Below are 23,026 nucleotides of genomic sequence, written 5' to 3' on the forward strand. Positions count from 1 at the left end.
TTTGCAGTGTTCATGTATTGCTGTCCAATCTTTGCAGGTGCTGAAGAGAAAATTTTGGAAGAGTTTAAAGAAACACACAATGCCGACTCTCCAGATTTTCAGCTCCAGGCAATGATCCAGGCTGCTGGCAAGCTCGTACTGATTGACAAGCTGCTGCCAAAACTGAAGGCTGGTGGCCACAGGGTGCTTATCTTTTCCCAGATGGTGCGCTGCTTGGACATACTGGAAGACTACCTCATTCAAAGACGGTGAGAGCAACAATATAATACAATTATAAATAAACTGTGCCTTCCTCAGTGACCACTGCATTTAACCTGTGAGCAATCCACATAGAAAGGGAAGAAATTAAAACAGTGTTTTCTATAGTGATCTGACTAAGGGAAAGAGCAAACCTGGAGGTTGCAAGTACTGAGCCTTTTCTTTTGAGTGAATACAAAATGACCTCATATGGAGAGCTTTAAACCTCTCAGTTAAATGTTTTGGTGGCTCTAGAGTTTTTTAGTTCAGGCCTAAATTTTTATCAGATTCCTTGGAGTGAAAGTCTGTTCTTTACCAAAGAAAGAGACAAAGTAGTATGTCTTTTCTGATGAAGTTAGTCTCTTAGTTTGTTGTAGTTCTTCTAACCCCATAGAAGCATATTTGTCTTTGTTGTTTTTAATTGCATATTCTTTTAAAGAAGCAGGGCCATTGCAGTAAAGCAATCCCTATAATGCATCTCTTTTTCAGGTACCCATACGAACGAATTGATGGTCGAGTGAGAGGCAACTTGCGTCAGGCAGCTATTGACAGGTTTTCAAGACCTGATTCTGATAGGTTTGTTTTCCTGCTGTGTACAAGGGCAGGAGGTTTGGGCATTAATCTTACTGCTGCTGATACCTGCATCATTTTTGATTCAGACTGGAATCCCCAAAATGACCTCCAGGTAATATCACAAGAGATGATTTTATTGAAAATTTTTCTTTGCCTTTTTACTGTGAAATTTTCTTCACCTACGAGAGAAATTATCTGTTGTTGCTCTCTTGAAAGCATAAACAATATTATTTATATTGAAAAAAAAAACTTTTTAAGTAGGTTCTCTGTATTGGTTATTTCAAATTCTTTTTTCTTCCATTTGTAACCTGTAACTGAATATCTGCCCTTGTTTCTTCAGGCTCAAGCACGATGTCACAGAATAGGGCAGAGCAAATCAGTGAAAATTTACAGGTTGATAACAAGGAATTCTTATGAAAGGGAAATGTTTGACAAAGCTAGCCTGAAGCTGGGCCTTGATAAGGCTGTGCTACAGTCTATGAGTGGAAGAGAAAATGCCACAAATGGGGTAAGGAAGAGTTTTTTAAGGTGCATTATCAATAAATGCTGTGAACGTGTTACACTTTGCTTGCCTGTTTGTGTTTTAGCTGGATAAAACAGACTCCATTTTTCAGATGGAGTGTGGCTGGTAGTTTAGTCGGGTTAAGTAAGGGCATTGGCTACATGAACTGGCTCAGCCTATCTAATGGCTCACTTGTTGCCAAAAGGGGGCAAGTGGAGTCATGTTCCTTCAATCCTGGTCCATTCTCATCATTTCACCCTTTATATTATGTTGATCCTGGCACTTTATGGAGTTCTTCTAGCTAGCTTTTGGTGGTGTAGTCTTTCTGCTTTGGGACTTACTTTGCTTTAGCTTTTTTGTCAGGTTAGTAAGTTAAATCTGCTCCCAGGAGGAGTTCAGCAGTCATTAAAGCTAAAGGGATTCAGTGACAATGCATTATTAAGTTGTTTAACCACTCACATAACTTCACCCTGAGAATTTTGTTGTTTGTATTCTTCTTTAAAAGGTGATTTCAGCATGAAGGTTTAATTAACCACCGCCACATTATCATAGAGTTTCAGTTCTTAAAATGCCAAATACAAGGATGATCCATCTGATTGTGCTGTCGGATGGACACGTTGGCTGGTGTCAAAAAAACCCCAAAACCGTAACCCCTCTTATGTGTTTCAGGTGCAACAACTGTCTAAAAAAGAAATAGAAGATCTTCTTCGAAAGGGGGCATATGGTGCTCTGATGGATGAGGAAGATGAAGGGTCTAAGTTTTGTGAAGAGGATATCGATCAGATTCTCTTAAGGCGGACACACACAATTACTATTGAATCTGAAGGAAAAGGCTCAACATTTGCCAAGGTAGGCATGGACATTCAGACGAAAATGAATAAAATGTGACCGGAATAGATGGGAGTATATTAAATTGCCTTCTATGTCAATTTATTTTTTAGTGTACTTGTCTTCTTTCTTTCTTGATGCTACCTCTTCCGAAGTATTATATTTGCTAGTGAAAAACAGGTATTCTTCATAGCATGCAGTTAAGAAATTAATCCACGTATTTTTACTTTTACTAGGCTAGTTTTGTTGCATCTGGGAACAGGACAGATATTTCTTTGGATGACCCTAATTTCTGGCAGAAGTGGGCAAAGAAAGCTGAGCTGGATATTGATGCTCTAAATGGAAGGGTAAGTTTTATGACTCTTTCTAGTACAATTAAATTGAAGATTTCCTTCTCCCTCTCCACCCCCTCCTAAATTTATACATTTTCCCTATCATTTTAGAACAACCTAGTTATTGATACACCAAGAGTAAGGAAGCAAACCAGACTCTACAGTGCAGTCAAAGAGGATGAGCTGATGGAGTTTTCAGACCTGGAAAGTGATTCTGAGGAAAAGCCTAGCACAAAGCCCCGCAGGCCTCAGGACAAATCACAAGGTTATGCAAGAAGTGAATGTTTCAGGGTGGAGAAGAACTTGTTGGTTTATGGGTAAGCTATGCAAATAGAATATACTAATTGTGGCAAAAGATCTGAAAATAAATATATATAATAAATAACTCATCCTTCTCTAGGATACATTCACATACTATCATACTGTATAATGCTTATACATGCCAGTCAGATTTGGTTTTGGTTGCTATATATATAAATTGCACTTATATGTGTTACTTAGTTTAAAGTATCTGAGTGTGTCACAGATGGCTATGAGCTCACTGGTAAGATAAGTGGTTTTGTGATGACAGAATATTTGTTTCTGGTTTCTCAGTGTAAAGAATTCTTGAGTTAATGAGTTTCAACCTCTCTTTTCTAAGTGTTGAAGAGAGTAATAGTGTATTTGTAAAGAACAAAGTGGTTTTGAAATCAACAGTCAATCTAGACTTTGTCACCACTTAAATTCAGATCCTTGATATGGTGTTGCATTTTAGTTAAATGGTATGCTCTGAAATGAACAGCTTCACTTGATACTTGATATTTTCCCGATTGAGAGTGCTAATTTGAATTTTATCTCTTTGCAAGCAGGTAGCTGTATTTGACTTCTAAGATGGTGGCCTTCAGAATGACTGTCTTTATTTTAGAAATTAGTTTACAACAGTTGCTAGTAATAGGTTTCTGGTTCAAAATAGGAATTGTTCCTCAAATCCCATGATTGTAGGAATTGGTTGAGTTTCCTATCTGTAGCTTACTGGGACCTTTAGAGTTAAACATATGTACTTTTTTAATTTGAGTGTAGTTCAATTGCAGCTTTACGAGCAGTGAACTTATTGCCTGTTCTGTAAAATAAACATTCTTAACTCTTTTGTGCTGGAAGTTGGATTCCCTGACATAACTTGCAAATGCAAAATGCATTAGCGCTAACACAGGAGGTCCCAAGTTGCTTGATACCAGGAATTAAATTGAAAGTCGCAAATTAAAATACCAGTACCCTGGCTGTTGTATTGAACATATTTTTCTTATAGCTGGGGTCGGTGGACTGACATCCTCTCACACGGGCGCTATAAACGTCAGCTAACAGAGCAAGATGTGGAAACCATCTGCCGGACTATCCTGGTGTATTGTCTTAATCATTACAAAGGGGATGAAAATATCAAAAGTTTCATCTGGGATCTGATCACTCCAACTGCAGATGGGCAAACTCGAGCTTTGGTTAATCATTCCGGTATGTCTACCACAATCAAATAATGATGCTAGTAAATAGGAAAGAATTGCTTCAGTTGTGCTATGTATTTGGTTTAAACTATAGCCATTCTGACATGTCGTAGGATCTTGTCAGATTTTATGAGTAAGGTGGGCTTTGACTTGGTCTGTACTTAAAGGGGAAGTCTCCCTCAGACACTTGGTAGAATGCAGTGCTCTTTCCTTTAAATAATTTTTAAACAAATATTCCAGCATTATTTTTTGCTGGCACCTACTGCTGGATTTAATCTCTTTTAAATTGCCATTAATCAGAAAGCTGGTTTCCTTATGGCCATTTAGATTCATGAGAGTTTTTACAAGAAATATTTATATAACACCATTTTCTGGCTAGCACTCTGAATTTTTTGAAATCTTCACACCTAAATTTGCATGAAAGTTTTGGTTGATTTTGTTACTTGCAATTTTCTGTACTGAGTCATGTTGCTGTTCAGTTTTTGGTGGTTGTGTTGCCCTCAAAGTAATGAATACTTAGCTTTAAACGTATGTTTGTAATGTTGTTTGGGGTGAGAGTTTTTCTATTCTGATTGTGTAAGAAATATTGGGGGCTTTTCTAGGTCTGTCTGCCCCAGTGCCCAGAGGGAGGAAAGGGAAGAAAGTAAAAGCCCAGAGTTCACAGCCAATGCTGCAAGATGCTGATTGGCTCACAACCTGTAATCCAGATGTATTATTTCAAGAAGACAGCTATAGGAAACATCTTAAACATCACTGTAATAAGTAAGTACTAATAAATGTTTCATTTAGAGGTTTGGGATTTTTCTTTAACTACATGCTTTTGAAAAGTCCACAACTTTGTTGGGATATATTTGATAGAACGCAGGGCCATTTAATAGGATGTAAAGGCTATTATTACTTTGTAATTTGGGGATAATCATCTTAACAGATATCTGGATACTTCTGTAAGCTCTTTGTGACAGATCAGCACAGTTCTGAAGAAAATTATTCTCTACTTATTAAATAAGAATGGAATCAGGTTATTTTTTTACCATACAAAGTAAAGACTATGGTCCTACACTAAGTCTAGTTCACTTGACAATTGGCTATCTTTAAACAAAACCTGTTTGTTTCTTACCTTCTCGTGGAGTCCCTCAGGCTGGTATTTTAAGTCCTGTTCCATAGATATCCAGTTCCTAGTTTCAGGAGTTTCATGTAGTAGTTCACCTATATGTGGGTGTATGTTTTCTCTTCATTCTTTCTCTCCCTTCCTCTCTTGCTTTCCTCAGAGAATATTTATGTATATATAAGTAAATTATATAAATAGGCAATAATAGAATATGTAGTAAATTTACAGAATATTTATTCTTTCTCTTTTGAGATGAAATTTCTCACCAAACTCTTTTGCCTGAATTGATTTGTCCTGATTTGATTTTTCAAACTCTAAACATGTTATTAAACCAAAAGCTTTTGGGGATACAGGTCACTGTATATAATGTTTTATTGTTTAATGAATGTCTCTTAAGAGCCTTCCTTACATATTTTCTGGCTTTTGTTTTATAATATTTATTTTTGTGTCAGCTTTCTTTAATGCCATCTCAGTTTTGCTTACTATATTCTCCATATAGACACTGAACCTTGTCCCAAAAATACCTTGGTTTAGAGCTGGGGCCGTGGTTGATTGCTTTTGGGATTTTGGGATGTTTGTTTTTGTTTTTTAAATTTCTATTCTTCATTTCTTCATTGTATATATATATATATATATATATGTAATGCTGGTGTAATGCAGTGTTACTGAAAGGTCATCATTACTTTTGTGGTTTGAATATGTATTGCGTCTCATTAATGCTGTTTAGTGGAAAGATACTATTGATTTGAAAAGTACCTGTGGGCTGTCAATAGGGGGTGTGATGTGAAGGAGGAAAGGCATTTAAGGGGTTTATTAGCTCATTTCCAGATGCTAACCAAGCTTAATTCTTAGCTGATGACAACACATACTCATAGAATTACGTTTGTGAGTGCACTTCCAAATAAATTGCTTTCTGATTTTTCTGAACTGTTACTCAGGTCTGTTATTACATTTCACTTGCTCTTAAAGTAATAAAATTCTTTCCTGTAGCATTATTTTAATCTCTCAGGTAACATGTCTTCATTACTTGCTATATCAGTTTGCAGATCTGACTTAATTTTTTTAATACGGCTTCTTAAATAATCAATAGAACGCTAGAACAATTACAAGGACTGGGAAGACTGGTAAATATGCAAGAATGTTTTCAGTTGCTTTTTCCTTCACTTCCCAAATTCACCAGGACTAAATGAATTGTAGAAGCCACATGTTTTTAGCACAAGTAAAAACCAAACAGAGGTGGAGCCAGTTAATAATCGGAGTAATTTCCTTGAAAAGGTACCAGTTAAAGTTGGCTTTTTAAGAATTGGTGTCCTTTCCTTAAGTACCATGTATGCTGGCTTAATGCATAGGACTCCTGGATGGTGCAAAGAGCCTCTGGTTTTTAGTTTATCTTTGGTTTTATTTCGTGCTTCTCCTCTTTGGCTTGGTGTAACAGCTGTTATTGCTTAATACTAAGATGACAGAGACCCTCAAGAGCTTATTTACATAGCCACACAGGGAGCAGGGACACCTTACTGGTCCCAGTTACTGTGCACACAGAAAGAAGCATGTCTGACATGTTTTGAATTGCAGACATGACCTTCATTCACATCCCTGCTCTTCCGAGGTTTGATTGAATAACACGTGTGAAACCGGGTATTGCTCTAGTAGCATCTGATCTCTAACAAGGACCTCTCAAAACTGGTGGTGGTCTAAATTTTTCATGCAAGTGGATGATCAGATTACTGCTTCCCTGGTCACCCTTGCTGTTCAGGAGCAGCAGTAATTCAACAGTTGCTGTGATGAATTCGGGTACAGTGAGAGGGCAGTTTGAGTAATCTCCATCTTAGCTGGTACTGGTTTTACTTCATGAACTAGGCAGCAGGGGGTGCCCTGAATTGGGTAAACATAGGAGAGCAGGATTATTTTCAGGTAGATACTTTTTCTACAGAAATGACCTCTTTTCTAGTCTCCTTGAAAAGCAAAAGCCAGTCTGCCATTCTCTCTCCTGCCAGCTTTGAGTGTGACCACAACACCTGACAGAGCTTCCAAAAATGACTGCAGTATTGCAGAAACGGGGAAAAATAAACTTGGCAACGAAGATTTTTCACTTCCTTGTAACAGTGAGGTTGTGCGTAGGTAAAATTTAATAGCAGTTTGAACTATAAAGAGTAAAAATAGTTAATATCTCCCAAGGGAAATGGGGGATTATTTTTCCCCCCCATTTTCAGAAGCAAAAAGTTGTATAATCTGAAAAACCTGACATTCCATATTGAGGGTTTATTGTAAGGTAGTAAAACCAGATTTTATATCTCGTTTATTCCTACAACTTCTGATGTGCTTCCAAAAATGGTATTAAGGCAGCAGCTGAGGAAATTTTATGAGATAATGAAGCAGAACAGTTACTGAAAGCCATCTGCTCAGTTGTTTACAAACTTGCTTCAATACTTCAGAGGCAGTGGTAGAGTACGTGTCTAAACTTCACAAGCTGCACTAGGTAGAACTAAATGAAATGCGCCGGGGCCGGGCTGAGCTGGGTCCCTCTCTGTGCAGTGTAAGCAGTTGCCAGGCAGGCCTGTTGGAAGCCAGCAGAAAGCACCACACAGAGGTGATTATGTGCCACCATCTGTCACGCTTCAAGCCTACCATACAGCATGGCTAATCAGCCTTGGCAGGATGATGGATGAACAGCAGCAGCTGCCAAAAGCCACTGTTGGCAAACAGTCCTGAAGTTAAGAACTTTTTCCCCCCTCTGCCTTCCTCTCCAGGGTCCTGCTGCGTGTCCGCATGCTCTACTATCTACGACAAGAAGTTATAGGGGACCAAGCAGACAAGATCTTAGAGGGTGCTGACTCAAGGTTAGTGCAAGTGCAGGTTTATTTTTTTGCTTTATGACTCTGGCTTCTGTAAAGTACACATACTATAAAAATGCAGCGTTTAAAGGTGGTCACACTTTATCTCTTATATGTCTGTTCTCAAGCAACCTTATTATTTTATGAAGCGTAGTGGGTCATTTTCCTGGGGGAGGAAACGATGCGGGAAATGACAGAAGTGGATTTGCAGCTCTGCTAATATTGAGGGATTATTCTATCTCAATTTTAAAAATTAAAAAAATACTAAGACCTTAAATGAATCATATTTAGATAACCATTTGACTCACAAAATAGCCTAATGTTGGGGGGCGGGGGGGGTATTTGTGTTGGTTTTTTTGTTGATTAATTATTTTTTGTTGTTTGTTTGTTTAACCATCCTAATTATTTTAAAGTGTATTTCAATTTCTGTATTGGGTTTTGGGGTGGCTTTCCAGCCCAAAATTTATATTTACAAAACAGCGTAAAACACTTGGGTTTTTTTAGGATGGTTTGTTTTGTTTTGTTTTTTTTTTTAATCTTTTTTGAGTAATACCTTTGAGAATGTGTATAATGCTGTCTTTACAGTGAAGTAGATGTGTGGATACCTGAGCCATTCCATGCCGAAGTTCCTGCAGACTGGTGGGATAAGGAGGCAGATAAATCCCTTTTAATTGGAGTATTTAAACACGGTAAGTGGCGTCTCACTCTCAACAAAACTCAGTTGTAAAGCTTTCAGTGTGTAGGACTGTTCAGTCATAATATTAACAAGTATTGTTCCAAAGAACTGTTGGCTTGTATCTCCCTTTTTTCTTGCCTGCATTAAAACCTAATATGAGCTGTAAATATCAGATGCTGTTTTTAAATGTTTGCAGAACATTTGAGAAGAAAACATTACTTTCTTGGCTGTAAATAAAACAAAGCCATATTTGTTTAAATAATAGCCAAATAGTAAGATAGATCTCCATAAACTTTGCTTCCAGCACTGCTTCACTTGCTAACTCTGCCAACCAGTGTCAAAGTGGACGGTGGGCTTAACCTCTGCTATTAATCTGTACAAGTGCCTCCTGGGCTTTGTTCCAAGCAATATTTCACAAATGTCAGTGTTGAGAACTCCCGGCTCCCTTGAGTGGGATGCAGCCTTGTTAACTTTGAAAGGCTGGGGATGCAGAGCTGGCATGATATATACAGTGAGCGATTCCTGATTATAATCCCAATTCTCTGGAGGTCGCAGAGGTATTCTCAGCAGCCCAGCCTGACTAAAGGGGAGAATGATGGCTTATAAAACCTTTCATGATTACAGTTTGGCTTGAGGCTCTACAGCAGTTAGGAGCAGTGTGTTGTAGTACAAATCCTAATTGAATTGTGCTGTTCTGCCTATGTACAGCAGCTCTGTGTTGTGGGCTCAGCTGAGGCAAGTCTAGTCTAAAAATCATTTTCCTGCAGTGCACTGTTGGGATCTGCCATTTTCCATCTAGTCAACTTGGGCAGTAAAAAAGCAAACAGCAGTTTGAAAACCATAGAGGGAACAGTGTCATCTTACTGACATGCATCATCCTAAACCTAATAAGACAGGTTCGTTGGCCTTACGTATAACCCATGTATGCAGCATTTTTGCAGCCTATATTGAGGGTTCCAGCAGGGCTGGAGCTATTGAAAATACGTGTGTGTGTGTGTGTGTGTCTGCGCGCTCCTGTTTGCGTCTGCGTGTTTCCACTGGCGAGTATTGAATGTCAAGAACCACTGTGAAAGCCATATAGGAAACTTAAAGAAGTTTTTCACTTGTGAAAGATTTTTACTTTATAAGGACATGAAATTTGATGCTTTCTTCACTATCTTATGTATGTTAATGCTATTGATGGGAAAATGTTTCTGTGCTGTTGGAATTTACCAACATGAACAATTTTTTTTTATTAATTAAATGTTTCCATCATGGCAATAGCACCTTTGTTTTATTTAATAATAAATTAATGAATCCAGAAAATTGTACTTCCACTGCCTAGACCTGTTATGTTCACAGCTGGTCATAGCTTTTAAAAAGGCATTTGTCTCCCACTCTGCACACAGGTTATGAGAAGTACAATTCTATGAGAGCTGATGCATCACTGTGCTTTCTGGAACGGGTTGGCATGCCTGATGCAAAGGCCATAGCTGCTGAACAGAGAGGGACAGACATGTTAGCAGATGGCGGTGATGGGTAAGGAGGACATGAAAAAATTAATAAACTTTATCAGCATTGTATATGTTGGCATGGGTTCATATGTCATATTATACTTACATGTTGCCCGAGGATATGAAGTGATCGTATGATGTACAAAGTACATAGATTTGTTTACACAGTTGAGCATGAAATACAAATGTGTAACTTGGTACGCCATACTGATGGCTTTTGTAGCTTTTTTGCTTTTGTCCAGAAAAATCAGCCCCCTCTCAAAGCCAGTATTTTTCTTGAAAATATTTTAAAAATATTTTATAGGGGTGAATTTGACAGAGAGGATGAAGATCCAGAATATAAGCCAACCAGAACTCCCTTCAAGGATGAAATTGATGTAAGAACTCCCAATTTTCTGCAATTACAAATATGTACAATTACAACTGACTCTCCATATTTATTTTAATGTGTGTTTTTTAAGTTTGAGAGCTTCCGGATAAACACTCCTTACAAAGATTGTTTGCTGCTGTGTTTGAGAGATGACATATTTTTCTTCTCAAATTATGACATATGGTCAAAACTGAAAACTAAAATAACTTCTGTCTTCTCCCCAAGGAATTTGCAAACTCACCTCCAGAAGACAAAGAGGAGTCCATAGAATTACACCCAAGTAAGTCTAGAGCAAAAAAATTAAAAAAGCAAAAAGGGATCGTTTAGTGGAAGGTGGATTGTTTATATTACCACATGAGGGGATAGGACATGTTTTGGGACAATACCACAGAAAGCTTTTTGCTGCCAAATCTCTTCATGCTTCACATTTTTCAAAACAATTACATACTGCCTTTGAATAATCCACATTATGGTTCTCTGGATTTCTAATTACATAGTAGAAACCATGATGATAAAGACCGGATGTTTCATAATGCAGCCGTTGATGGTTTTGCCGATATAATCTTGGAAGTTACAAATACGTTGTTTCCTCAGTATGGAGGAAACTTGCCAAGTTTAAGTGAGAATAATAAAGTGGGAAATGATAAGCATAGGTGTTTCCTCAGAGGCAGAATGATCTTCTTAGTAATGTATTTAAAGATGCATTGCATTAATTTAAATACTTACAGTTTTCATAATATGTTTGCATTCATAACATCGAGTCATAGTGCTTGATGGTTATCTGTAAATGCTTCACAAGCATTTTGAGTTCTTAGGGTTGGATGGTTTGATTCTATTTTCTATCTCTTACCAATAGTTATCCTGTTTCTAATTCATTATGCACCAGTATTAGAGGCACATGTTCTTATCTGATAAAATAAGCATTCAGTTATAGCCATAGAGACTTTGAAATGTTTAGCGTTGGTTTTGCAGTGCAAATACTTCTCTGTTCTCTAGGCAAGCACAGTGAAAGCAATGCTGAGTTAGGGCAACTCTACTGGCCCAACACTTCAACCCTGACTACCCGTCTGCGTCGCCTCATTACTGCCTATCAGCGCAGCTATAAAAGGCAACAAATGAGGCAAGAGGCACTAATGAAGACTGACCGCAGGAGACGTCGGCCTCGAGAAGAAGTGAGGGCACTGGAGGCAGAAAGGGAAGCTATAATAACTGAGAAACGACAAAAGTGAGTTTTCCGGTGATAATCTTTCTTTAAATCTTATTTGAGCTTGTGTGTCACCCATACAGCTCTTTTGTTTTGAAAGAATAAACTAAGGGGGTTTTGGGGCTCTTAAACATGTTTGGAATCTTAACTATCCGGTGACCTCACTCCTCACTTCTCTTGCTTCTTCCTTGACTAGATGGACAAGAAGAGAAGAAGCCGATTTTTATCGTGTGGTGTCTACTTTTGGAGTTATTTTTGATCCTGTAAAACATCAATTCGAGTGGAATCAATTCAGAGCATTTGCCAGGCTTGACAAAAAGTCCGATGAAAGCTTGGAAAAGTATTTTAATGGCTTTGTGAATATGTGTAGACGAGTGTGCCGAATGCCAGTCAAACCAGATGATGGTAAGTTTAAACTGACTCTGGAAATCAACATGAATATTGTGAGACTGTGGGACTGTTGAAACTTCATACCCAAGTGTAATGATTTTGAAATGGGTGTGCATTCAATCCATGTTAAACAGCACAACTTGGTGTCCTTTCAGAACCTCCTGATCTTTCTACGCTGATTGAGCCGATCACAGAGGAGCGCGCTTCTAGAACTTTATACCGCATCGAGCTGCTGCGCAAGATCCGCGAACAGGTTCTCCATCACCCGCAGCTGGGGGAGAGGCTAAAGCTTTGCCAGCCAAGTCTGGACCTGCCAGAGTGGTGGGAGTGTGGTAAACATGATAAAGACTTACTGATTGGTGCTGCTAAACATGGAGTCAGTAGGACAGATTATCACATTCTGAATGATCCTGAACTCTCTTTTCTTGAGGCTCACAAAAACTTTGCTCAAAACAGAGGGACAGGTAATGCAAATACTGTCTCTTCTGTAAACCCTCTGGGCACTGGCTGCAATCAAACACCCCCAATTGTCCCATCCACACCAGTACAAGAAGAAAAGACTACAGAACCAACAGAGTCTAAAGTTGAAGGGTCTGAAAATCCAGCAGCCAAAGAAAAGTCTGAAATCAAAGAGGAGACAGATACTACAGATAAGGACACTAAACCAGACTGTGATGCAGAGGCTGAGCCTGGCTCTGTTAAATGTGAATTGAAAGACATAGAAATGAGTACAGATGTAGATCCAAAATCTATTTCTGAGAAAGGTTCAGAAGAAGATGAAGAGGAGAAACTGGAAGATGATGATAAATCAGAAGAATCCTCCCAACCTGAAGGTAATACATTGGTCAGATCAATTCTGTGTGCTTAGCACAAGCCCCACAGCTGTTGTGGCTCATGCCAGGTGGAAGTGGCATACAGGGTGCTGTTCTTGAGTATGGGATGGGCTACATGTAGCAGTTCCTCTGCCCTTCCACATATCAGGTGGCTAAATAAGCTTTCATAAGAACCATCCAGCATCAGCGGGGTATTCCCCCACAAGGGATGATTTCCGGGAAAGCTCACTGAGTCAATAAGCGTGGTCTCTGTGCCAAATGTGGAAGGCTGGGGCTCTGCTGTAGTAATTACTGAACAAAAGCCCGAGTTAGAAATGTTGTGTCAAGCCTGGTTGCCTTAGCTTATCTAGCTGGGTAGACACTGGATGTTAATGCCTGGTCATGATTGTTATTCAGCAGGAGCAGTTTCTCAGGGTAAGAATTTTGATGAAGAAAGCAATGCCTCTATGAGTACCGCAAGGGATGAAACACGCGATGGATTCTACATGGAAGACGGGGATCCCTCTGTGGTTCAGCTGCTTCACGAGAGAACATTTGCCTTCTCATTCTGGCCTAAGGTTGGTTAGGGGTAGAAAGACATGTGTCTCTTTTAATTTCAGTAAAATAAGGGAAAAAAGAAACAGTGAGCTTTGTGTGGTACTGCAGGCAAGAGACCTTTTTCTGTGCATGGTTTGTGGGAAGGCACTTTTTTCTTAAAGCTCATACAAACTAGCAGTGGAATTTAAAGAAATTGCCTTTTTTTTTTTTTTTTTTTTTTTTTTTTTGTAAAATAGTGTAATTTAGTAAAACAATCGACTGCTGACAGACATGAGCTCTTCATAGGGTCCATAACTTTTTTTGTCAGCAGAGTCCCACTTCTTGCACCACTGTACAGTTTTGAATTAGGAATTTTTCCTGCAGAGCAATCTGCAGAGACTCTAAAAGATCATCTTTTTATTTTTGGGTGAGGAGATTGTAGGGAAGAGTTTTGGTGACCTACATAATCTAAGCCATTATGTAATATTGACACATGTAATTGTATTAAGGTATCCTGCAAACATAAGGAGCAGTTTTAGATAGAATAAAGCTGTATCTTATTTTGGTAACAGTGCAGAAAATTATCTAATATAATATGTTTTTAAAAATACAAAATGGTTACCTTATAAAAAATCCATACTTAATTTAGTACTCTCCTTTGCCGTAAGGGGAGAGAGAAAAATAAAGTAGTAATAGTCTTAAGCTTACTAATCACCATAACAGAGCCATCTGGTTGGGGCAGGGAGGGGGAAGGGGGTAGCAGGGCAAGAGGACCTTGCTCTTAATAGGCTTATTTCTGGGGAAAGCAAGCAGTCTGTTGCAGCTGCTGAGATTTGCTAGTGGCTTTTGCACTGTTTTGCTTTTCAGGAAGCTAACTGATGCTCATAGTCCCTAACCAGCAGTATTTCTTAGAGTCCCAAAGTTTCTACTACTTCAGACAGGCTAGTCTAGAATGTGCTTGAATACTGGAATGGAAAAAATCAAATAATGCTCATCTTCTCTGCTTTCAGCAAGTATTTTGGAAACATGGGCTAAAATTTTATTCCAGTCATAGTGTGAAAGTAGAACAGAAAATCCTTCATCTGGATAGGTTCAGCATAAGTAGACTAATAAACATAATTAGAGATTTTTAGTGTACACGCTTCAGTGAAATTTGAAGTGATAATGGGCGTGGAATGAAAATTGACATTCATTAGATGTCCCTAGGTTGGTGCCCGTTTCATAATGTTGAACTTTATTAATAGTGACGCTAATGAGGATCCACTTCCTAGGACAGAATTGCATATCCAGCCTTTTGGATCTTGAGAACTGCAGCTTTAAGATACTGATTGCAGATGTGTTTATTTTCCCTTCCTAACTGTTGATGTTTCTAACTACTGAAGTTTTGTAAAACAACAGTGAGTTTCTGTTAAATTTTTCAATTAGTGCATTGTCATACAGAAAACTTTGTCTGTCTTTTCTCCTTCCCCTCACAATATAAATGCAGCTTTTAAAACCTGTTATTCTACAAAATTATGTTAGCATCTTGCAAGGTGATCAGTTTATTCCTAGCATGCAAGAATAGTTGTTTCTGAACGTTTTCCTTAAGCTATGGAAACTGGACTGTGTCATAAGACTCATCTGAGTTTAAAAGGTGACGTTTACACTCAGGGTTCATTACATACTTCTCCTTTATGCAGGACCGAGTAATGATCAACCGATTAGACAACATCTGTGAAGCAGTGCTGAAAGGGAAGTGGCCAGTAAATAGGCGCCAGATGTTTGATTTCCAGGGGCTCATACCTGGGTACACTCCAACAGCTGTGGACAGCCCTCTACAGAAAAGGAGCTTTGCAGAGCTCTCCATGGTTGGCCAAGCCAGCGTCAGTGGCAGCGAAGATCTCACTGCTTCTCCTCAGTTATCAAAGGCAAGGCTACAGCATTTTCTTTTTTACATAAAACACTTTATCTTGCATGAGCTTCTCTTGCGTAATAGAAAATAAACCGACATGAATAGAATAGGAAAAACATCAAAGTGTTTCTTTGAATAAAATGAAGGCTTTGTTTTTAGAGTTATATATTTGGAGTTTTATTTTTAACTCAGCATAGCAAACAGAGCTTTGCTAATGTTTGGAAATGCTTGGTTTTTTATTAGGAAGATGCACTCAATTTATCAGTTCCACGTCAGAGGAGGAGGAGACGAAGAAAGATTGAAATTGAGGCTGAGAGAGCTGCCAAGAGAAGAAATCTTATGGAAATGGTTGCCCAGTTACGTGAGTCTCAGGTGGTCTCAGAAAATGGACAAGAAAAGGTTGTAGATTTATCAAAGGCCTCACGAGAGGCAACAAGTTCTACCTCAAATTTTTCATCTGTTACTTCAAAGTTTATCTTGCCTAATGTCTCCACACCTGTGTCTGATGCCTTTAAAACTCAAATGGAGCTGCTGCAAGCAGGTCTTTCACGCACACCCACAAGGCATCTACTAAATGGCTCTTTAATAGATGGAGAACCACCCATGAAGAGGAGGAGAGGAAGGAGGAAAAATGTAGAAGGCCTTGATCTGTTATTTATGAGCAACAAACGGACATCATTGACTGTAGTAAGACCACAACCTTTTTCCTTTTGTCTCGTATTTGTTCTTCTGTCTGTGGTACTTCCTGAATGTGTTTTAAGTCTTATTATATTCTCTCTAATAGAAACATGCAGTTTTTGCCCAACCAGGTTTTTCTTTGTTTAGAGCTGTTAATTCTTTTTGAGGCAAACCAAATGTGCATATCAATATTTCACTCTAACTGAGTTTTAGGTAGCTTGTACTTTCAACATTACTTACTTTTTTTTTTTTTTTTTACAAAATATATTTCTAACAATATACATTTTGAGGCTTAAGTATGTCTTTCTTGATGTGTTGAAAAGGGAGGGTCTTGAAGAATCTTGGAGAACATGTACTGGAAATGCAAAAAAAAAACTGCTTTACCTTTAGCACTATGTTCTTTATTGTTCAAGGATGTAAAATTTTCAAAATTCTCTGATGCAATAATACTGCTTTATGTAGTATGAGTATTCAACCCCAATAACTCTTGTGTATGCAAAATCTTGAACATTTCACTTCAGTCAGTCCCTGAAATTATTTCTTCAGGTGTTCCTGTGAAGGGAAGACTAATACAGATGTGATTGTTTTCAGGAGGATGCAGAAGTGACCAAAGCTTTTGAAGAAGATATGGAAGCCCTACCAGCAAGGAACATTCCCTCTCCTGGTCAATTAGACCCAGACACTCGCATCCCTGTAATCAATCTAGAGGATGGGACCAGGCTGGTGGGAGAGGATGCCCCAAAAAACAAGGATCTAGTTGAATGGCTTAAGTTACATCCTACTTACACTGTAGATATGCCAAGTTATGTACCAGTAAGTATGGGATTCTATAAGTGTTGTTCTATTATATTAATACAAAAGTTAGTTTTACGGACGTCAGACTGAATTCCCTCACATTGGGCATAGTCATTTGGTTTTGTAGCTTGCATTTCAACAGAAGTTTTCTCTTTATCCACCATTCCTATTTTATCCACACCCAAGTGACACTGGGGTTTTTGATTTGCTTTTCCTTTCTTAACATTTGTATGTAACAGCATGTTAGAACCATGTTTGTCAAGTTCTGCAGAATTTCTTCATCTGATACAAAAAAAATTCTTTTCATGTAATCTGAGAGTAAAGTAATGGATCCCTTCTTAAAATGGCTGTAAGAAGGGGTACTGTGATTGGTGATTTTTGTCAAGAAATGAAATGAAAAGCAATAAATTTCTCTTCTTTCTAGAAGAGTGCAGATGTGCTGTTTTCCCCATTTCAGAAGCCGAAACAAAAACGACACAGATGTCGAAACCCTAATAAACTGGATATAAACACCTTGACAGGAGAAGAAAGGGTACCTGTTGTAAATAAACGAAATGGAAAGAAGGTAAAAATTAAGTTACTTCAGTCAAGGTCTTTAATAATGTCTTTGCATGTGGAAAGCAGGTTTTCTACTCCAAGCTTTCTCTTTAAAAGTTTAATAATTTGGCACCAGCAGTTTTTCTTACTGGACTGTGCCACCTGGTTCCTTTAATTCCTTCTTTGCTCTTCTGTTGCATTCATATTAATCACCTGAGTGAATAACTGTCATTTTTTGAACCTATATAGCACATTTTGTTCTTGGATACAAAATTTGTTACAAGACCTGCCTAAGCTGCAACACTTTGCTGTTTTTTTAAAACATGATTTTGTCAATTGAGGTATTACTAGCTGGTTTCCAAGTATTTTTCACAGTAAACTGGAAGTCTTTGCTGCCATCCTTCAGAGATGAAATAGAAAGAAAGATAGATAGAAAATGTCCATATAAGCAGTTGTTTGGTTTTGTTGGTGGGTTTTTGTTAAGTCATAACCTTGTCTTTTGCATTAGATGGGTGGAGCTATGGCCCCTCCAATGAAGGACTTGCCAAGATGGCTGGAAGAAAATCCTGAGTTTGCTGTTGCTCCAGATTGGACTGACATTGTTAAACAGTCTGTAAGTGAAACTCTCTTCCATGTATCACTGCAGGTTATACCACAGAAAAGTTGAAGGTTGTGTAAATTGATTTTTAAGTCTTTATCTCATAGCTGGTTTTTAGAAAATCATGGTGTCTGTGTAGGAGTTACCCAGCTTGGGGAGAGTGGTGATAGAAGGCTGCTGCAGAATGGGATTAAAATACACTCAAAAAATCAGCTACACTTAAGGCAGCCTTCAGCATTTGTTTTGCATTTTTTTTCTTATAAGTAACAATCCTTAAAAAGGTATTTGTACTTTAGTTATAATTTGTACATTAGGTATTTGTACATTAGGAACTACTAAGAAAATATTTGTCATATTCATAACAGAAATACACTTCATTGTATCAGTAACATCATCAAAGGAATAGGTTTTCTGTCTTATTTTACAACCCTTTTTTGAAAATAAAGTGTAAAATTTTGGAAGTACTCAATTTAATGAATATTACTATTCTGAAATTCAGTATGAATTATGAAGATAGAAACCTGTAACTGCAACATATCAGGGTGGGTTTTTTTAATGAAGTTACAGAGTTTTCAGCATGTATTATTTTACTGTTGTGTTTAAATATAAAAAATCTGTGATCTTGATTTCCTCAGCTTTCTTTACTTGTTCTACTGCCATTCACTATAGTACTAAGCTAGTCACCATTTGCCAGGGTGAAAAAACAAACCACTTTTGGAGTATGCTGAAATCCCTTCTGTTTCTTCTATCATCAACTGCTGAAAGCTAAAGAAGCCAATTGAGGATAAAGCTTGTTTTTTCACCTTCTCTTTTTAGGGTTTTGTTCCAGAGTCCATGTTTGACCGTCTTCTCACTGGACCTGTTGTGAGAGAGGAAGGAGCAAGCAGAAGAGGAAGAAGGCCAAAAAGTGAAATTGCCAAAGCAGCTGCAGCAGCTGCTGCTGTAGCATCAACTTCGGGAATCAACCCACTACTAATGAACAGTCTGTTTGCTGGAATGGACCTCACAAGCCTCCAGAACCTACAGAACCTGCAGTCTCTCCAGCTCGCAGGCCTCATGGGCTTTCCACCAGGGCTAGCAACAGCTGCTGCTGCTGGGGGGGATGCTAAAAATCCGGCTGCCATGTTGCCTCTGATGTTGCCAGGGATGGCAGGACTGCCCAATATGTTTGGACTAAGCGGATTGTTGAATAACCCGATCACGGCTACTACTGGAAATGCCACTACTGCTTCCGGTCAAGGAGAGACTGAGGATGGCGCTTCAAAAGCTGAAGAGAAGAAAAATGAGAATGAAGAGGAGAACAAAGACTCTGAGAAAAGCACAGACACTGTTTCTGCTACTGACTCTGCGAATGGATCCGTCAGTGCTGCTACTGCGGCGACTACTGCCACTGCCACCACTACCACCACCACCAACACTGGATTGCCCACAAACCCTCTGGCCTTCAATCCTTTCCTGCTGTCTACTATGGCTCCTGGCCTCTTCTATCCATCTATGTTTCTACCTCCAGGACTGGGAGGATTGACTCTGCCCGGTTTCCCAGCACTAGCAGGACTTCAGAACGCAGTGGGCTCCAATGAAGAGAAGGCTACTGACAAAACTGAAGGAGCTGCCTTTAAAGATGAAGAAAATCTCGAAGGCAGTGATGCAGAGGAGAGCCTTGATAAAACTGCAGATTCCTCCGTTTTAGAAGATGAAATAGCACAGGGTGAAGAATTAGACTCACTTGATGGGGGGGAAGAAATAGAAAACAATGAAAACGATGAATAACCAGTACCAGTTACAGTTAAAGTGTTTTAAACTTTTGACAAGTGGTAGTCCTACTGTTTACACTCACAGTTAATGTCCATACTTAGTTTTTATAAGCTGTTCTGTAACATAGTGTAGCAAAAAAGAAAAAAAGTTCAAGTCATGTTATACAGATGTGTCAAAAGGTATCTTGGTCATTAAGTATTGTGCAGTGCATTATTTATTATCCCTAGGAGAGATGAAATTTGAGAGGTGATCATGTCTTTTTAAGGAAATTGACATAATGCTCTGCTTTTTTTTTCTTTTGGTACCATTGGTATTATGAATTAAGCAGCAATTTGTAATCAAGTGGCACTAATAGAAGGAAGTGCTGCTTAAAGGAAGGATGAAGTTATATATTTAATTTTTTTTTTTCTTTTTTCTTTTTTTTTTCCTTTATTTTTTATTTTGCTGTGAAGGTCAAGATGAAATTTACCATACATATCGTACTCGCGCTTCATTTTGACTGTATGGGAGTTCACCCGCTCACATGCGCGCACACACCCACACACACACACTCTCTCTCTGACAATCTTCATGATAGTGTGAATGTCTCTGTCTTGAGACGCAGCAATAATAAGGCAGCTGTTGAATGTGAAGAGTACCTTTTGGAAATTAACCCGCGGAGAAGGTTCTTACAGGATAAAGCTACAGTTTAATCGTCTCGTGATCTTGTAATGCACTGGTATAAACAAAAAGAAAAAAATCAGGTACCTTTTTTAAATTAAAGGACTTTGTTACTTTAGCCACAAAGCTAAACAGCATTACCTCAACTCTAAACTAGCCTTGAAGTTTACAGACATGACTTTGTAAATGTATTGTTTTTCTTTGTTGTGACGTCTTTTTATTTTTTTTTTCTTTGGAAACTGCTATCATGTAAGATAAGATGTAAATTGCTGCCAACTGTAGTAATGATGCTTTTAATAAAAGTGACCCATGATATGCAGAGATGTAATTATAGAATGTAGTGTTTAGGGACATCCAAACTGGTGTTCACTTTCTGTATTTGTATTTGTGGCTTTTTTTATAGCATTTTCCTGCTATATTCTTTATAGATTAGTGGCTGTAAATGCTGAACTGATCGTCTTCAGGGGACTAGGCAGGAAGAGAAACCTTGAATTGCCTTCATATTTTCCACTCTAAGTAACTCTACAGAAATGCACGCTAAAATCCCTACTTTACTCCTTCAAAGGGGCATGAGAGACTGAGAATACTTTAAATGTGTTCAGCATGTGATAATGTGGTACACTAAAGAACAAAAGGGCAAAAGAAAAATGAGGCTTTAATAGGCACAATATCTAGGTCATTTATCCTTGGTTAATGGGTAGAAAAACACAATGCTGTAGTGACAGCAAGGGATACAAAGGCTCTGTGGTATCCTGTAGACCAGAGCTTGTGATGCCAGAAACCACTGTGTCAAACAACCTACATGAAACTAAAACTGACCCACTTTTTATAAAAACCAGTGTCTCTTCTGGAGAGCTACCGATTTGTACCCTTTTGTGACCTTTTGATATTCGAGATAATGTACCATTTGAGAACTCCTGTTTTCATGGTGTTGTCACCTTGACACACACATACACAACAAGCTCCAGAGTGAGGATAAAAGGTTAGATTTTCAGTGGAGTACATGAAAAATTAGCTATTTCAGTAGCCAGCTGTGGGTGGACCCCTGTCTTTAGGACTAATATTATCTGTGCTTTTGGAATGCTGGAGAGCTGCAAACCTCACTCTCATGTACACTGTGAATTTGCACGAGAGCTCAAACGGGCAAGTATTGTAAGGCCGAAATTTGGTCCCGAGGGGGATATATAAAAAGGGGTGAACTTGGCTTGAAAAGGATATTTCATGGACGACAAAAGTAGATGAGAAATGAAGGCTTAGGAAGTGATTTTTGTGTGAATGAATCACAGGCATACACTGTTGAAATGAATAGATGTCAGGATGTCTTGTACTGCCACTTAAATAGATCATAGGGAGTTAATGAAGGTCAGGAAGGATTCCTCCTGCATGGACATCACTGAATTGGTTGATGAGGTGTGTTATTCCTGCCTCTTTCTAAAACATCACATGTAGACCACAGCAAAAAGTGAGAGGCTGAAAGCAAAGGCACATGGACTTGGGCAGGCGTGTAACATACTCTGTTGAATTCATTTGAGCTGTTTTTTAAGTTGTTATTAAATGCCTTGTCTTATTTTTTTTCTACCTATAAAATTCTCACTGTAAGAGTTTGTAGGTGCTTCCCATTGTGTGTATTCCACACATGGTACCAAATAGCAAAGGTTTTTTTCAGTTCAATTTTATATTTTCCAAAAGAGATTTACGGAGACTAATGATATCCCTTGGGAGAACCCTTTTTAATTGGCAAGACTAGAAATTATATTGTTAAATGCCATACTTAGTCCCTTTCTCCTCGGTCAAAATGGGGAAGTTCTGGTAACTTCTGTTTTTGCCTATAGGTTTTTGACATGGAAACATCCAACTCATGATGTAGGGTGTCCAAGTGACAAATGAGTGAATCTTACCCCTAGTACAAACATCTTCCATGATGGCATGACTCATCTGCCTTTCCTAAAAAACTAAACCAAAAACTGGAGAACTGTTGCAACAGAACAAATGCCATGGGAATGGGGGAGCCTCCATGCTCTGCACTTACCAAACAGCCTTGCTTCCTAGAAGCCAAACAGACCCTTTGCTTGTTGGAAAGGTGGTGACATCTGATTTTTGGAAGAGATATGGGCCCCTGGTATGAAAAATGAAGTGGGGGGATTGCCATCTAATGTCCGAGAAATGTATTACATGAAAATATGAAGGTTTTTCTTTGATTTGACAGAGTTTTTACTTGTTAATTATTGCAAAGATTCTTACGGAGTTTTAAAAGTGTGTCTAAATGAATAAAAGCTTACGTGAGTAAGATGCATAGATCAGAAACTATTCTGCACTTGATTCACATTTGGAGCACCCTTTCTGTCTCTCATGATGAGGAGCCTTTTGTTTGCCACCAACCATTTTTTGCTGGACCTCCTAATGCCTGTGGAAATGTTAATGGGGTTATCAAGGAATATAAATTACTTTCTGTGTTGCTTTCAAAAAGAAAGTACCTGTGTCAAAGTACAGCAGTGGTCTGCATGCTAACACAGCCTGTTCTGTGTGCATGGTGTGCAACCCTGGCAAGGGAAAGGACCGAACAGCAACAAATCTGCTCAGGCTGCTACAGACACGATTTTTAATAAGGGAACTATAAAGGAGAACCAATTCAAGTGTGAGTCTTGAAAACTGTTGCTGATGAAATAGGAGACAAATTCCTAAACTAGTCCCAGCTTTTTTCAGTCAGCTTCAGTCTCTTGTTTTGTATTGATGTCAAATATCAA

General features: G+C 38.5%; 1 protein-coding gene across 10 annotated transcripts in view; it reads left to right on the forward strand.

Moving 5' to 3' along the window:
* CHD7 (chromodomain helicase DNA binding protein 7) overlaps positions 1–22,577 on the forward strand; it is a 133,775-nt gene extending 111,198 nt beyond the window's left edge. For 7 of the 10 annotated variants that reach the window (XM_038129683.1, XM_038129684.1, XM_038129680.1 and 4 more), the window contains 23 exons: positions 38–248; positions 727–922; positions 1,151–1,318; positions 1,982–2,161; positions 2,377–2,487; positions 2,584–2,789; positions 3,758–3,957; positions 4,550–4,709; positions 7,803–7,892; positions 8,472–8,575; positions 9,951–10,080; positions 10,360–10,432; positions 10,651–10,705; positions 11,422–11,650; positions 11,826–12,034; positions 12,175–12,852; positions 13,249–13,409; positions 15,048–15,275; positions 15,503–15,946; positions 16,529–16,750; positions 17,157–17,297; positions 17,778–17,882; positions 18,684–20,075. In XM_038129683.1, coding sequence (XP_037985611.1) covers positions 38–248; positions 727–922; positions 1,151–1,318; positions 1,982–2,161; positions 2,377–2,487; positions 2,584–2,789; positions 3,758–3,957; positions 4,550–4,709; positions 7,803–7,892; positions 8,472–8,575; positions 9,951–10,080; positions 10,360–10,432; positions 10,651–10,705; positions 11,422–11,650; positions 11,826–12,034; positions 12,175–12,852; positions 13,249–13,409; positions 15,048–15,275; positions 15,503–15,946; positions 16,529–16,750; positions 17,157–17,297; positions 17,778–17,882; positions 18,684–19,637 — 5,255 coding nt within the window. In that variant the 3' untranslated portion in view covers positions 19,638–20,075. Of the gene's footprint in view, positions 1–37; positions 249–726; positions 923–1,150; positions 1,319–1,981; positions 2,162–2,376; positions 2,488–2,583; positions 2,790–3,757; positions 3,958–4,549; positions 4,710–7,802; positions 7,893–8,471; positions 8,576–9,950; positions 10,081–10,359; positions 10,433–10,650; positions 10,706–11,421; positions 11,651–11,825; positions 12,035–12,174; positions 12,853–13,248; positions 13,410–15,047; positions 15,276–15,502; positions 15,947–16,528; positions 16,751–17,156; positions 17,298–17,777; positions 17,883–18,683 lie in introns of all 10 variants that reach the window. The other 3 variants (XM_038129689.1, XM_038129690.1, XM_038129688.1) reach the window with 3 other exon arrangements.
* Positions 22,578–23,026: the final 449 nt, after the last annotated feature.

Source organism: Motacilla alba, chromosome 2 (genome assembly GCF_015832195.1).
Source record: "Motacilla alba alba isolate MOTALB_02 chromosome 2, Motacilla_alba_V1.0_pri, whole genome shotgun sequence".
In the NCBI taxonomy this organism is placed as follows: domain Eukaryota; kingdom Metazoa; phylum Chordata; class Aves; order Passeriformes; family Motacillidae; genus Motacilla; species Motacilla alba.